The sequence below is a fragment of the Rattus norvegicus genome, chromosome 5, assembly GCF_036323735.1.
Source record: "Rattus norvegicus strain BN/NHsdMcwi chromosome 5, GRCr8, whole genome shotgun sequence".
NCBI lineage: Eukaryota > Metazoa > Chordata > Mammalia > Rodentia > Muridae > Rattus > Rattus norvegicus.
In genome coordinates this window covers 121,354,793-121,368,421 of record NC_086023.1, presented here as the reverse complement: position 1 = coordinate 121,368,421, position 13,629 = coordinate 121,354,793, and the positions used below count along the sequence as shown (strand labels likewise).

Genomic DNA, 13,629 nt, shown 5'->3' with positions numbered 1-13,629 from the left:
CATTGCCAAGCAGCAGTAACTGAAGTCCACTCAAGGCTTAAGTCCCAAGAAGAGAAAACTAAGAGTGTAGAGTTAAACCAGAGGGTCATGATGCCTGCTTCAAGAGAGCGTCTTCTAGATAAGGAAAGGTTGCACCCATGACATCTCAGCGATACAGTTGGCTTAACAAGGCCTGCTCAGTGACAGCATCAGGGGGCGTGCCAACACAGACAGAGAAAAAAGTTCACAAAGCCCCACCCCTAGATGAGGGGCCATGGATTGAGAGAGTTGGTCTCCCCAGGGACAAGTCCCAGATAGGTTATGCAATCCTAAACACATAGGAGTAACACTAGAGGGACTCAGTAGTTTGATATAAATGTGGCAATAACGAGAAAGAGGAGATTATGAACTTCAGAGGCGAGTGAGGGAGACTTGGAGGAGGGAGAGTGAAAGAGAGAAATGATGCAAATATAGTATTCATATATAAAATATTCAAAAAAGTAAAAATTTAAATGCAAGAGTACGGAGTTTAAATACTTCCCTTTATCTCTCTACCAAAATGGACAATACTTGCATTCTCCTCATGTTTTGACAAGAAACTTTCAAAAAAAATCCACCAAAGTTCAGCTTATTAGAACATTTGAGTTCTACATGTTTGGCCCAAAAGATAGCCCTGAAATCTGAGATAGCAGAGAAATAGGAAGATTACCTTCTCCCACTCTTAGGGTTGGCGATGCAGAGGCGGAAGTGGTGGCTCGGCGTGGTGTGGACTGCGCAGACGCAGGTCCACTTGGGTGAAACACATCTTCGACTCCAACCTGTCCTGCCTGGGCAGGACCTGTGGCACCTCCACCCCCAAACAGGTCACTCAGCAGTTCAGAATTGCTGGGAGGAGCTGCCAAGGGGGAGAAGTTCGTGCTCACATCGGACCCTTCCAGGCCCAGAAGGTCCACCTCCTCTGGGGGAGGAGGCGCAGCTGGCTCCTGCTGCTTTTTGCCAGGCTTCTTGGCTCCATGAGGCTTGTCACCATCAGCATTGCCATGTGGGCTTGAGAGAGTCAGTAGTTCATCATCCGACTGCTCGCTTTCCTGATTCACCAGGGCTGCGTGGTCCTCCTCACACCGTGACTTCTCTGATTTCTGATCTAAAAAAGGCCAATGTGCAAATAAACAATCAGATGACTGACTGCGGGGTCAGGTGAGTTTTGTTATGTGTACACTGTTGCAGAAAGAGAAAAATATGCTACTCATGATATTAGTATATTTTACATACCTTCTAAAATATAAAAAACGCAGGCAGATAAGAGATTACATTGTGTTAAAACCTATGTTCATCTACAGAGATTCTTCCCTTTTAAAAAAGACTTTGTTTTGTGTGTGTGTGTGTGTGTGTGTGTGTGTGTGTGTGTGTGTGTGTGCCTGTATTGTGTATGCCTGGACACCATGTGTGTGCTTGGTGCCTCTACAGGCCAGAAGAGGACATCAGATTCCCCACAACTGGAGTTACAGATGGTCCTCTGTAAAAGCATCATGTACCCTTAACAACTAAGCCAACTTTCCAGGCCCATACAGAAATTATCTCTACATATTAACATGGCAGTGGCAAGATTATTAGAAGCCATTACTATGAGAAAGAAGCAAGGTAGGGACCAAGAAAGGGGCTAATGATCTATCTGCAAGCCACATCTGCCTGGGCTTCCGAGTCTGAGAAGCTTCTGTTCCATTTTTCAAAAGAAAATTCTATAAACAAACCTTTGGATCCGAAGGAATCATATGAGTACTTTTTAACCCAACACTGAAAACATCGACAGAATCTAGAAATGCTACGTTACATACCCACATTGAAGGAATCAAGAAAATGTTCCTGAGGCCATTTTTGAAGCTGAACCGACACCCCTTTCACATATAAAGTTTGAATGTTCGATTCTATACCACACTTTGTAGCTAACATCTGCATACTGCAAAGCAAGCATGGCCAGAGTACATTAACTTGGATGCCAACGGCTGTCTCCTCAAGATAGTAACGTAAAGTGCTAGGTTGAGAAGGAATCTGGAAATGCCTCCAGGTATGGGAGAAAATAGCACAGTGGTAGAGCCCCATGTGGGCTAATGGTTGCTAAAGCAACTAGCAGAGATACAAGTCTTCACCATACCTGGGCAAGACCCATCCCACCTTGCTACAGTGCTTGAGACAATGCCCAACTGCATGACGTTAGAGTATCTGCCTGCAGGCAGGAAACTGAATGCTTTCTCAGTCTTTCTGAGTTGTCTGCAACCTATAGAGGGATCTTCTAATATGCCACACTACATCAATGTTGAAAGATGTGGCTTGGAAACACTGCAAATGAAGAAGGTATAATTTAGCCTACATTGACTTTTTGGTCAGTCTGAGCACTTACAAACTTGAAAGCAGGCAAGATGCCAATTTGAAAAGCGGATGATGGGAAGGATCTGAAATAAGGGAAAAAGGAAGCATTGAGACTGCTTCAAGAAGAGTTTAATGACAGCAGACAACTTAATCACTTAATCATCTAAGCGTCCCAAGATAAAGGCTCTGCTATACCTTGCCAACACAGAGAGGCAAAGAAGCCTCCTTGCCCAAGATTCCTCGGATGGTCTGGAGGGAGATCTGCTGGAGCCTGACCTACAACACAAAAGGTCACAGGGTCAACCAAACACTGGAAACAATATGTAACGCAGTATGTAATGCAGAGGCTTCACCCTAAAAACTCAAACCATCCATGACCCATACCCCCTAAGGCCAGAGTATCCTGATGCTCCTGCTGAGAGGAGAAGAGGATGCTGGGGTTCACATCCTTTGTGCAGTAGTGCTCCCATGGTGGAGTTAGGTCGATCACTTTGTCTTGGGGCTGTACTTCTATATCCAGTGTCACTTGGAACAGCTGAGGATATTTTTCTGGTACATCACATGCATCCAACTCAGGCCTAGTGGGAAGAAAAACAGCGGCACAAACAGTGCAGTCAGCAGGATGCTCGACACAGCACCCACCTCAAGCTGTCAAGTTCTGCTTGGAGCTCACTTCTAGGTTGACTCAGGTACTAACTAGGTGTTACTTCGCTGTGCCTCAATTTCCTCATATAGAGAAAACAGAAGAATAACACATCTTCAACTTGGACTTCTACAGAACATATTGAGAAAAGCACAGTGAGAAGCAGAGTTGATACATCTGGCCAGTAAACACAGGCATGGCTAAATGGGTCATCGAAATAGTGAGACAGATCCAAAGCCACCTTCTGAGCCTGAACCCCTGAATCCCTTCATAGCTTCCTGTCTCTTAGCTCCAGCAAACACCCCTACCCACCACCCCACATCTAGCCACACCCTGAGATCCATAGCCACATAATGTTATAGCATCTGCAGGTCCATATTTAGTGCAGTTGGGTTCCCCAGAACCTCTTTTGGTACTATAGCCAGTCACCCCTTGTGAGGGGTCACTGCTTTTGCCATCCCAGAAATTAAAGTATGCCATTCCTGTTGGTGATAGCTATCCGCAAACACACAGGATCAAGGTCGTAATCCTTTGTTCCCTAACATTGAACAGTAGACCTTTCTAGTTAACTCGTTGGTCCATCTGCTCTTTGTAAGCTCAACCATACTCAATGGAAGGATTTCAAACACATGCAGCCTCTCGAAGTGGTGAAGCCACAGTCAACAGTCTGCAGCTCAGGACTCTGGAGACAACAGCACGCTATTATAGACATGGCTTTCCTGTCATGCTGGTAAAGACCTCAGGTCCAGACAGCACTTACTTGGTGAACTTTAAAACTGTTGTGTCCAGTGGTATAAATCCAGAATGAAACTGGAGCTGGAATATCTGTGTGTTGGTCACCTAAAATATGTGCAAGAAGCACAATCAGTAGGAGAAAAGGGAGTCTACATTGCAGACTGTGCCTGTACCTTCTATTGCTTCTTTATCTGATTCTTTGTAGACTATAAATATTAAATGATTGCCCAGGTTTGTTTCTAGTTTCTCTCCACGAGAATAAGTCATTTCCTTACTCATCAATGTCCTGTGCTCTTCTGTATTCTTTCTTCCCAGGGATTCCTGCTCCAACCTGAGAAACTCATTCTTCAAGGCCTATTTCCATAGTCTGTATGGCCACCACTAGCTAAAAAAAAATCTATTGCAATGACAACGCCCCATCTGCCTTCTGATACAGCACAGTGGATATTCGTATGTTTTTTTGCCCCTTCTAGGATCAGTTCTGTAAAGCTAAGAATACAGTTTTACTTCTTATTAATCCAAAACACCTAGGCAATAGACGTAATATATGTTCTTAGCAAATATTTGAGTAAGATATAATTGCTGGCAACATCTTTCCCAATAGCCAGAGTAGAAATAATCTAAACATAGAGACTTAATAAATGTGGTATATCCATTCAGTGGAGCATAGCTTAGCTATATATAGGAATGGAATACTGCTACATGCTAAAACACAAATAAATCCCCAAGCTATTACACTGAGCAAAAAAAAAGTCAGCCATAGGAGACCACATATTATATGATTACATTTATGTGAAATGTCCCCTTATAGGCAAGTGTATAGAAATAGGAAAAAGATTCATGGTAGTAAGGAGATGAGGTAGAAAGGAGGGATGGTTAGTGACTGCCAATGGGTACAAAGTTTCTTTTAGTGGTGAAGAAAACACTTTTAAATAAGGTAATTCTAATAGTAACAATACCTTTCACATACACTAAAAATCAGGGAGAACTTGGGGAAGGTATTCTGGGAATGGAACTCAGGCCATAAGGGATTGGACGCAAGAACTTTTACCTGCTGAACCATCTCTTAGGGAAAAAAATTTAACTATATCATACTTAGTTGACAGTGCTCATGTTATAGTGATCCCCTAATCACAGCACTGAAAAAAAAAAACGCAGATTCTCAAGAGCATGGCTTGCTGAAAGTTATGATGCAAGAAAGTCTCCCCAGGACTATGTGTAAGTCTCAACCTGCCTCAATCTCCATTCCCTCCCACAGTGATGGCAGTGATGGAGAAGACAGACACCAGCAAGCTGTAAGGCTCCTTTTTACTCTAAACCCACATGTCAATCAAGCCCAAAGTGATACAGAGAAACGACCCAGTAATATTCACGTTACAAACTCAGGTGAGCTCACAGACAGTCCACATCCTCCTGAAAGCTTACCTTAGCCTGCAGCCGGCTCCCGATGGTTGACCGCAAGTGGTACATGGAAACAATGACGTCACCTTGGACTGTGATGTTCAGAGGGATGAAGATTTTCCCATCTTGGACACGGTATTCTCTTTAAACGGAGATCAGAAGAGACCATGAGAGTGTCCAGTCTGGTCCAATCACAGACACGGCAATACTCCTCTACGGCTCTAAGGGACCTGCTTGCCCAGACTAGACAAAGAAGCTCCTTCCTATCTTGTATAAAGGTAAGAATGTAGCCAGTATGGACTGGCTGCACACTGTTTCTGGGCTGGGGGAGCATTAACATAGCAATATAGGCCTTCTATGTCCAATCTGGACTTTTAGACACATCTTGCTTTCCTCCAACAACCGTGCCCCATATAGTCATCTTTTCTTGACATTAACAGTAAATTCTAACCAAGGTCAGAACAGAAATAAAAATGCTATACTCTCTGGGAGTCTAGACCACTGACTCCAAAATTAACCTATTGCCAACTAAGTCCTATTGTGTTACCAGCCACCCCCTTCTCTCCAAAACCCCAAGGACCTCCCACTGGTGCCTGCTCATCTTTGTCGATCATATGATTACTTTCAAGTGCATCCTCTTTATAGTGGAATGAATGAGAATGGCCCCCATAGGCTCATATATTTCAATAGTTTGGTTCCTCGGTTGGTAGAACTGTTTGGAAAGAATTAAGAGGTGTAGACTTGTTGAAGGAGGTGTTACTAGGGATGGGCTTAAGACTTCAAAACCCTACACCACTCTTACTTAGCTCTTTCTGCCTCCTGATAGGTAGAATGAATGCTCCCATGCCTCCTACACGATGGTCATAGACTCATCCTCTGAAACTGTAAGTTCCCAATACATCTTCTTTCTATAAGTTGCCTTGGTCCTAGTGTCTTATTACATTAATTTAAAAGTAACTAAAACAATCATCTACCCTAATCACAGTCTCCTTTTTAAATGTGCAGGTCTTCTGAACCCACCCCACTTCCCTCACCTGGACGACTCAAATGCTGTCCTTAAGAACCCAGTACCACTGCGTATAAAGGAGAAAAATCCTTGGATTAGCTGAGCTCATCTTTGATTAAACATATGTTGAGCTTTAAAAAAAAATCGCCCATCACCGAGATAAGCAGGAAGAATCCAATTCACACAGGAATTAAATATGCAAGAAGAGAAAACATCGTGACTTACTTCATTCGTTCGAAGTCTGTGCATGTTGAGAATATTTTAGTTTCTCCAATCAGTACGTCACAGTAAGGGCGGCACCCATTCCTCTGTTTATTGAAGAAGGGAATTGGGCTGACAGTGATTGCCTTGATTGTGAGCGGCTTGAAGTGAGGACGGTAGGGCTTATCTGCAAGTAGGTCACACATGTAGCCTAAGTACCTGAAACAGAAAACTGCCGTTCTATGAGCCCATCACAGCGGGAGGATTGCCATTTTCTGCTGTGAACTTTGTCCTTGCAAATTAAATTGAAATGGAAGTGTACTCTGCACATTCCTAACATTAACTACCACAGGGGAATGCAGACAATTAAGATGGCTTGTACATCGGGTGCTGAAGCCATGGCTCAGTGGTTGTGAGCATAGGCTGCTCTCGCAGAGGACCCAGATTTGGTTCCCAGCAGCCATGTGGTTGCTCACCGAGTCTGTAACTTCAATTCCAAGTGGGTCTGACACCTTTTTTTCTGGCCTCACAGGCACCAGATATGTATGCATTGTACTTAACATGCATATAAGCAAAACATGCATATTCATAACATAAAAATAAATAGGTCTTGTCTTAAATGAGAAAGAGTTTGTTCCACTAACATGCTGAGCTAACAGCAGGGTGTGCAGTCAGTCGGAAGCTTGTGAGAACGCCCGTCCCGCTAGCCTGATATTCGAGCATCTATTTCTATTAAACCTAGCAGATTAAGCAAGCATGTCAGCAAAAGGCAGAGTTGGCTAAACTTTAGAATTTATTATCAAGAATTTTATCCAAAGAAGTAAGAAGATGAAATTTAAGTAAGAATGGAGAAACTAATTATAACTCTGGGAGAGAAAATTAATCAGCTATCTAAAATGGGCTTCCTTTTAAAGCCATTTCACATTTTCTATTTTAACCTGGATCCACTATATTCTTATATCTCAGTCATAAGAAAAAATAGGCTTTAAAACACCTATCCTCTCTTTATTTTTGCATTTGCATATGATAATCACCAGTGTGTGTGTGTGTGTGTTTTTTTCATGTGTAGCCCTGGCTGTCCTGGAACTTGCTCTATAGACCGAGATGGTCTCATACTTATAGGGATCCCCCTGCCTGTGCCTCTGCCTCCCGAGTGGTGAGGTTAAAGGTGTGTGCCACGGTGCCCAGCCACCAGGGCATCTTAGTGAAGGCCTACTGCATGAAACTGGAAGGCACTGGGAGTCGGGCTGGGGAGAAAGGTCAAGACACGTTCAGTGGGTTTTCAGACGGATGCTTAGCACAACACGATCTTAGCTCAGTTCTCACTCGTGTTTCCTCGTCTTTTAAATGACAGGATATAGCGGTACCGTACCCTTTAATCCCAGCATTTGGAAGGCAGAGGCAGCCAGATCTCTGAGTGTGAAGTCAGCCTGGTCTACAGAGTGAGTTGTAGGACATACAGAAAAACTCTGTCTAAAAAGGAGAAAAAAAAAAAAGTAAATGTAGGCATTCTTTAAAATTCCCTCTTAGCTTTAAAAAATCACACTTTCAAATGAAGGTTCATGAACATGTGTGAAAACCCAATGTTCTAATCCATTTTCATTGTTATCATAGTTAAGGATAACACCAAACAATTAGAAAAAAAAATCTAAAAGAGCTCCCGTGAGGCCGACCTTCCGCGGCACCAGGTACGATATAAACCACGCATGTGCCAGCCTGGCGCCTCCATCACTGTACCTCCTGTGGGACGGAGACAGTCCAATTCCTGGTCGCTTTGCGTAGAGTAATCGAACAGCAGGGCCAGGCGTAGAGTAGAGATTACAGAAAATGAACATAGCACCAACCAGAATTGATGATGCGGCCCGTCCATCCTGTCAAGGAAGACCCACAAACGCATCAGAAACATCGATTGCAGGGAAAGCCCGCTCGCAGAGAAGAGAGGACAGAGGAACTGTGGGTTCCTTTCACTTAAGAATTGTTCATTTCAAAACCAAAAATCTGTCCCCACCATGAAATCATAAAGCAGCAAGGAAAGGCTTTTATAACACTGACTCTATAACCCCCTCCCCAAGAAGCTCAGGAAAATAAATACCCCTTGCATATATTTACTGAGAAATAGCTGGTGGTCCTGAGTGATAAAAGAAAGAGGGGTGGGCAAGCCAGGAAGCCAGGCAGGAAAAAGTGCCCACCCTTCATGGCCTCTGCATCCACTCATGACTCCAGGTTCCTACCCGGTTTGAGTCCCTGCCTTGACTTCCCTCAGGGATGAACTGTGATATAGAACTAACTGTAATTGGAGATCAACCCTTTTCTCCTCAGGTTACTTTTCATTGTGATGATTGATCACAGCAGTACAAACTCTAAGGCAGACAACTATGTTTAGTTATTTTAGATCTAATTACGTGTTCATCGTATGTTTCACACTGTTAAACCACCGAACAATTTTTGTTTGAAAACACTTGTGTGCACATGTGCACATGCACTCACATGCGCCCGTGCACAGAGGCCTACGCAGACCAGAAGAGGTTTCGATGGAGCCAAACTCCAGTGCTATAATTACAAGCAGTTGTAAGCCACCAGATGTGGGTTGTGGGAAATGAACTTGGGTCTTCTTAGGAACAACAAGAACTCCTAGCCACAGAGACATCTCTCCAGCCCCCTTTTATGGCTTTCTAGAGCTTGCACACGATGACAGAAAGCCAGGGAATACACAAGGGTGGTTTAGGGTGACCAACAGTTCATAGTAAGTATGCTCGCCATTACAACATCTCCACCTGCACGCAAGTCCACCTTCAATTTGGACTGTGGTGAGCATGGCAATCGAATCCCCAGATAAATCCACAAAGCTTTGAAATTTGACTCATTGTGATTGTAGTATGAAAGGTGGAAAGCCTTGAAACTCTCCAAACACTATCTATCTATCTATCTATCTATCTATCTATCTATCTATCTATCTATCTATCATCTATCTATCATCTATCATCTATCTATCTATCATCTATCTATCTATCATCTATCTATCATCTATCTCTCTATCATCTATCTATCATTTATCTATCATCTATCTATCATCTATCATCTATCTATCATCTATCATCTATCTATCTATCTATCGTCTATCTATCTATTTATCATCTATCTATCATCTATCTATCTATCATCTATCTATCTATCTATCTTTCTTCCTTTCTTTCTTTCTTTCTTTCTTTCTATCTAGTTTCAAGACAGGGTTTCTCTGTGTAGCCCTTGCTATCCTGAAACTAGCTCTGTAGACCAGGCTGACCTCGAATTCACAGTGATCCACCTGCCTCTGCCTCACAAGTGCCGGAACTAGAGGCTTGCATCACCACTGCCTGGCTCCATCTCTCTAAACTTTTAGGAAAAAAACAAATTGAATGAAAATCCTCATAACACTTAAGGCTGCCTAGGTCTAAAAGCAAGCTGTTCTTGGGGGGATGGATTGTGCCTCGGAAAAGCAAGCCCTGCCCTGTGGCATTTGGTACAGATGGTCCATGAAACTACCCACAGGCAGATAAATGTCACTGTCTCTTATTTTTGCTTAAACACAAAGAGTCAGAAAAATTAAATACACTTATATCCATGTTACCCATCTGACCTACAGGCTTACAGATACCAAGCGTTTTGCATTCTTGCCAAGAATTTGGGAATTGAGACAGAAATTTTAAAAACTTCTTCAACTACCTCCTCTGTTCTAGCCAGCTGACTCTTAGGGAGGGGAAAGTCATCCTGGAGGCCCTCAGAGCAAAACAAAAGAACAAACCACAACACGAACTGACTGATGTTTGAAGACAGAATGATTTCCTGTGCTTATGCTTGGCTCCATGTCACAGACTTAACTGCTCAGATCTTTTGTGTTACAGTTCAAAGGCAGTTTCCTTCTGCACAAGGACAGTCCTGTGGGACACGGGCAGGGAACGGCCGGAGGTGATGCCATGTAATAAATGCCACAGGTGATCTTTAGGTGCACAGTGGAAATGTCTGTGCTATGAAAAATACTCGAGTTGGAAGAATTGTGGTGAAAATTGAGTTTTAGGGGCCAGCTAAGAGGCCTGAGAGAAAAGGCTGGGGAAAGGAGCTGCAGGAAACCAAGCTAAAGACCTATCCATCCCTTTGGGAATCCTTTGCAAATAGAGCTGGTCCATGAAACTACTGACAGGGGGATAAATACCACTTTCTCTTATTTTTATTTAAACACAAATAGTTAAGAAAATTAAATATGTTTACATCCATTTTATCCTTACAAAGCTTAGTGCATTTTGACTCGTGTAGCACATTTTAGAGCCCCTGTATCAAGCAGCCTGTGAACAAAGCCCTCTCCCACTCTAACTCAAGCATCAAGCCACGAATAAAGCCAGGTACTGTGGTCACACCTGTAATCCCATCACTTGGGAAACTGAGGCAGGAGGATTGCCACAAATTCAGATCCTGCCTGGACTACACAGTATGAATTCATCCAAAAACAAAATAAAACACCACCAAGAATAATAAATTTCTTCCTTTAATAATTATTTTTTCCTTTAGGGGGCTAGGGGGAAAAAGGCTGAAAAATAAGAAGATAGTTTTTTTTTCTTTCTTTTTCTTGGAGCTGGGGACCGAACCCAGGGCCTTGCACTTGCTAGGCAAGTGCTCTACCACTGAGCTAAATCCCCAACCCCAAGAAGATAGTTTTTAACACTAATATATAATTTCTTTTCTTCCATCATTTTATCTGCCTAGCATTACTTTACCTCTAAGTAGAGTCTCAGTAAATGCTGCTACACTCGGCCGTTACCCTTCTGGACACAGCTGGGTCCACATCTCACCAAACTCCCAGCAGCAGAAGGAACACAGATCACTCACCAAGCAGTGGACAACACAGACATTTTTGGGATTCTGCAGCAGCCAGTTATACATATTCCGACACACAGCAAACAGGTTGTGTAGACTTGGGGCCTGCCTGATGGGCCAACTGCACTCTGAGACCTAAGGGGATGGAGAAAGGAAATTAATCCTCCCATTGATTCACCTCCATAAGCACATATCACATAAAACTTGTGGAAATAGCATTCTGTCGTCTTTCCATGTCTGGAGCAGGGTCTAAACGCAGAAAAGGCAAACTTGATCAATTATCTGTTAAGATCTCCACAATCACAAGTTATGCCAACCTTCCAGAAGTGGCACCCTTTGATATGGACAGGCAGAGGTGGGAAAGGGGTCTAAATACAGAAAGAAGAGGAGCTTTATCCCACCAGTTTTATAATCCAGGGTTTCAGTACATAGCCCAGGCTAACCTTAAATTCACCATCCTCCTGCCTCAGCCTTCTAAGAAATAGGATTACGGATCGAATAGCCTGGCTTAATTTAGCGGCAGCTTTGTTTGGTTGGTTAGTTATTGTTTTGCTTTGTTTTAATTAAAGAACTCCTTTCTGCGGAAGATATGAAAACACATTTAGAAATGCACTTTTAACTAACTAGATCATTCATGCTGATGTTTGGGTTTTTTTAAACTGCCTTACGTAGCCCAGAATTCAGCTTCTAGTACTCTTCTTCTAGATGCTTCTTATAAACTCTGTGCTCTCTGCTTACATCTGAGCTCCCCTGACAACATGAAAAGTCCTGCAGAGGGAGCCAGGGATGGCTTATATGTCTTAGTTCCCCTCTGCAGGGGAACTATTCTCCCACCTTCCTTTAATTTGACAGGTTAGAGCCCCACTATAACACTGCTTGTCCTCATCCATTTGACAATAAAAAACGACAAGTATTGATTAGATGACGATTTTATTCATGAGAAAATTGGCTCTCAAAGGTGAATTACCTACATAGCCACACTGCTAAGTCTGGGTCTTTTGAGCAGTATCCACTAGCTTTGGTGGCACTGGCTGGATGACCAGCTGGCATACAGTGCAGAGCACATGCCCTGACCGACTACATATTTACTCGTCTATCTAATGATAAGAAGTTTGTACTTGGGTAGACTTTACATCTTTAACCCTTACTCTCCTCATAAAATTTGGTGGATGGGACTGCCTTTCACAGCTATCGGTCGGTATTACAGGAGAATCAACTGCCAGGGCTTAGTTTGTGTCTGACACAACACAAACTGGTCAAAAAAAAACGTTAGAAATTATTATTTAACTACTTAGTTAAATCGTCAGTGCAAAGCTCCAATGTCAGACTGAAAACACTAAGCCCGTGTGGTAAGAGTATGGGCGAGGGGTAGACCTCTAGGGGCCCTAAGATGATCTGAGAGGATTGGGGAGAAGGCTCAGAAGGTAAAATGTTTGCAGGCTAGAATGAAGACCAGAATTTAAATAGAACCCACAAAACCACTGATTAGGCATTGTGGCATTCACTCAGGAGGCAAAGCCCCGGGGCCAGCTAGCTAGTGAGCTTCTGGTTCATCAAGAGACCCTTCATTAATTAATCAAGTAAAGAGTGACTGAGGTAGACAATGTTAACCTCATGACTACCCCACCCCCATACACACTCACACAGGAGGAGGAGAAAGAAGAGGAAGGAGGCTATTTGAAGAGATCTCTTCTGGAATCTCAATTCTTCCAATAGAAGGAGGCAAAAGAACCAGTCAGGGGACTGGTAAGGTTTTGGGGACACGAAGGAAGGGATGGAGGTGGCTTAGCCAAATGGTACTAGGGTACAGACATATCTTAGCAACTCAGGAGACAAAAAAGAAGTCTCAGTAAGTGCTCATGTGACTGCAGTGCCTGTGTGCACTGGAGTGCACTTAACAGACCTGTTAAGGGTGACAGCCATGTTTGTGGCTTGAGTGGCCAGATGGATGGAAGCAAAGGAATAATGTCATCAAGGTGCCCGGCCTGGTACAAAATACCAGGGTGATGGGAACAAAGGGATGATGCTATCAAGGTTGCTTTGTGGTACAAAATATCTGGGTAAGAAAACTCAAACACCTCCAACTTTCTGTGCTCTGCACTGGGCGAAGAAGGAAGGCAGGAGGAATCTCATTGGTTGGCCCTTTGCTAATCACTAGATAGTACTAATAAACATAAAAATGAGGAATTATCTATGTGTGCTGACCTCAGAAAGCAAAGATTGGAATTCCCTCTCTGGTCTACTGGAGTCGCTTTTTCTATACAATGACTAGGTGACAAGGACTTTCCAGGTTACCCATTTTTCTATACCCTTGAGAACGGTAAGTGTAGCATGGTAAACAATGTATGAGAAATGCTTCACAAAACTCCCAAAGGGTCCAGGAGGTACCAGATCAAAAACTCCATGTGGCTAATACCTTCTACCCCACATAAGTCAGAGGCAAACCCCT

The 13,629-nt window shown here is 43.2% G+C and overlaps 1 protein-coding gene across 5 annotated transcripts in view; it reads right to left on the bottom strand.

Annotated features, from left to right (window-relative positions):
* The window catches only part of Dnajc6 (DnaJ heat shock protein family (Hsp40) member C6), a 166,244-nt gene that overhangs the window by 30,354 nt on the left and 122,261 nt on the right, over nt 1-13,629 (bottom strand). For all 5 annotated transcript variants that reach the window (XM_006238447.5, XM_039109918.2, XM_006238448.5 and 2 more), the window contains 8 exons: nt 11,193-11,315; nt 8,070-8,203; nt 6,357-6,551; nt 5,150-5,267; nt 3,750-3,829; nt 2,731-2,924; nt 2,542-2,622; nt 689-1,123 (listed from right to left, as the gene is read on the bottom strand). In XM_006238447.5, coding sequence (XP_006238509.3) covers nt 689-1,123; nt 2,542-2,622; nt 2,731-2,924; nt 3,750-3,829; nt 5,150-5,267; nt 6,357-6,551; nt 8,070-8,203; nt 11,193-11,315 — 1,360 coding nt within the window. The remainder of the gene's footprint in view (nt 1-688; nt 1,124-2,541; nt 2,623-2,730; nt 2,925-3,749; nt 3,830-5,149; nt 5,268-6,356; nt 6,552-8,069; nt 8,204-11,192; nt 11,316-13,629) is intronic.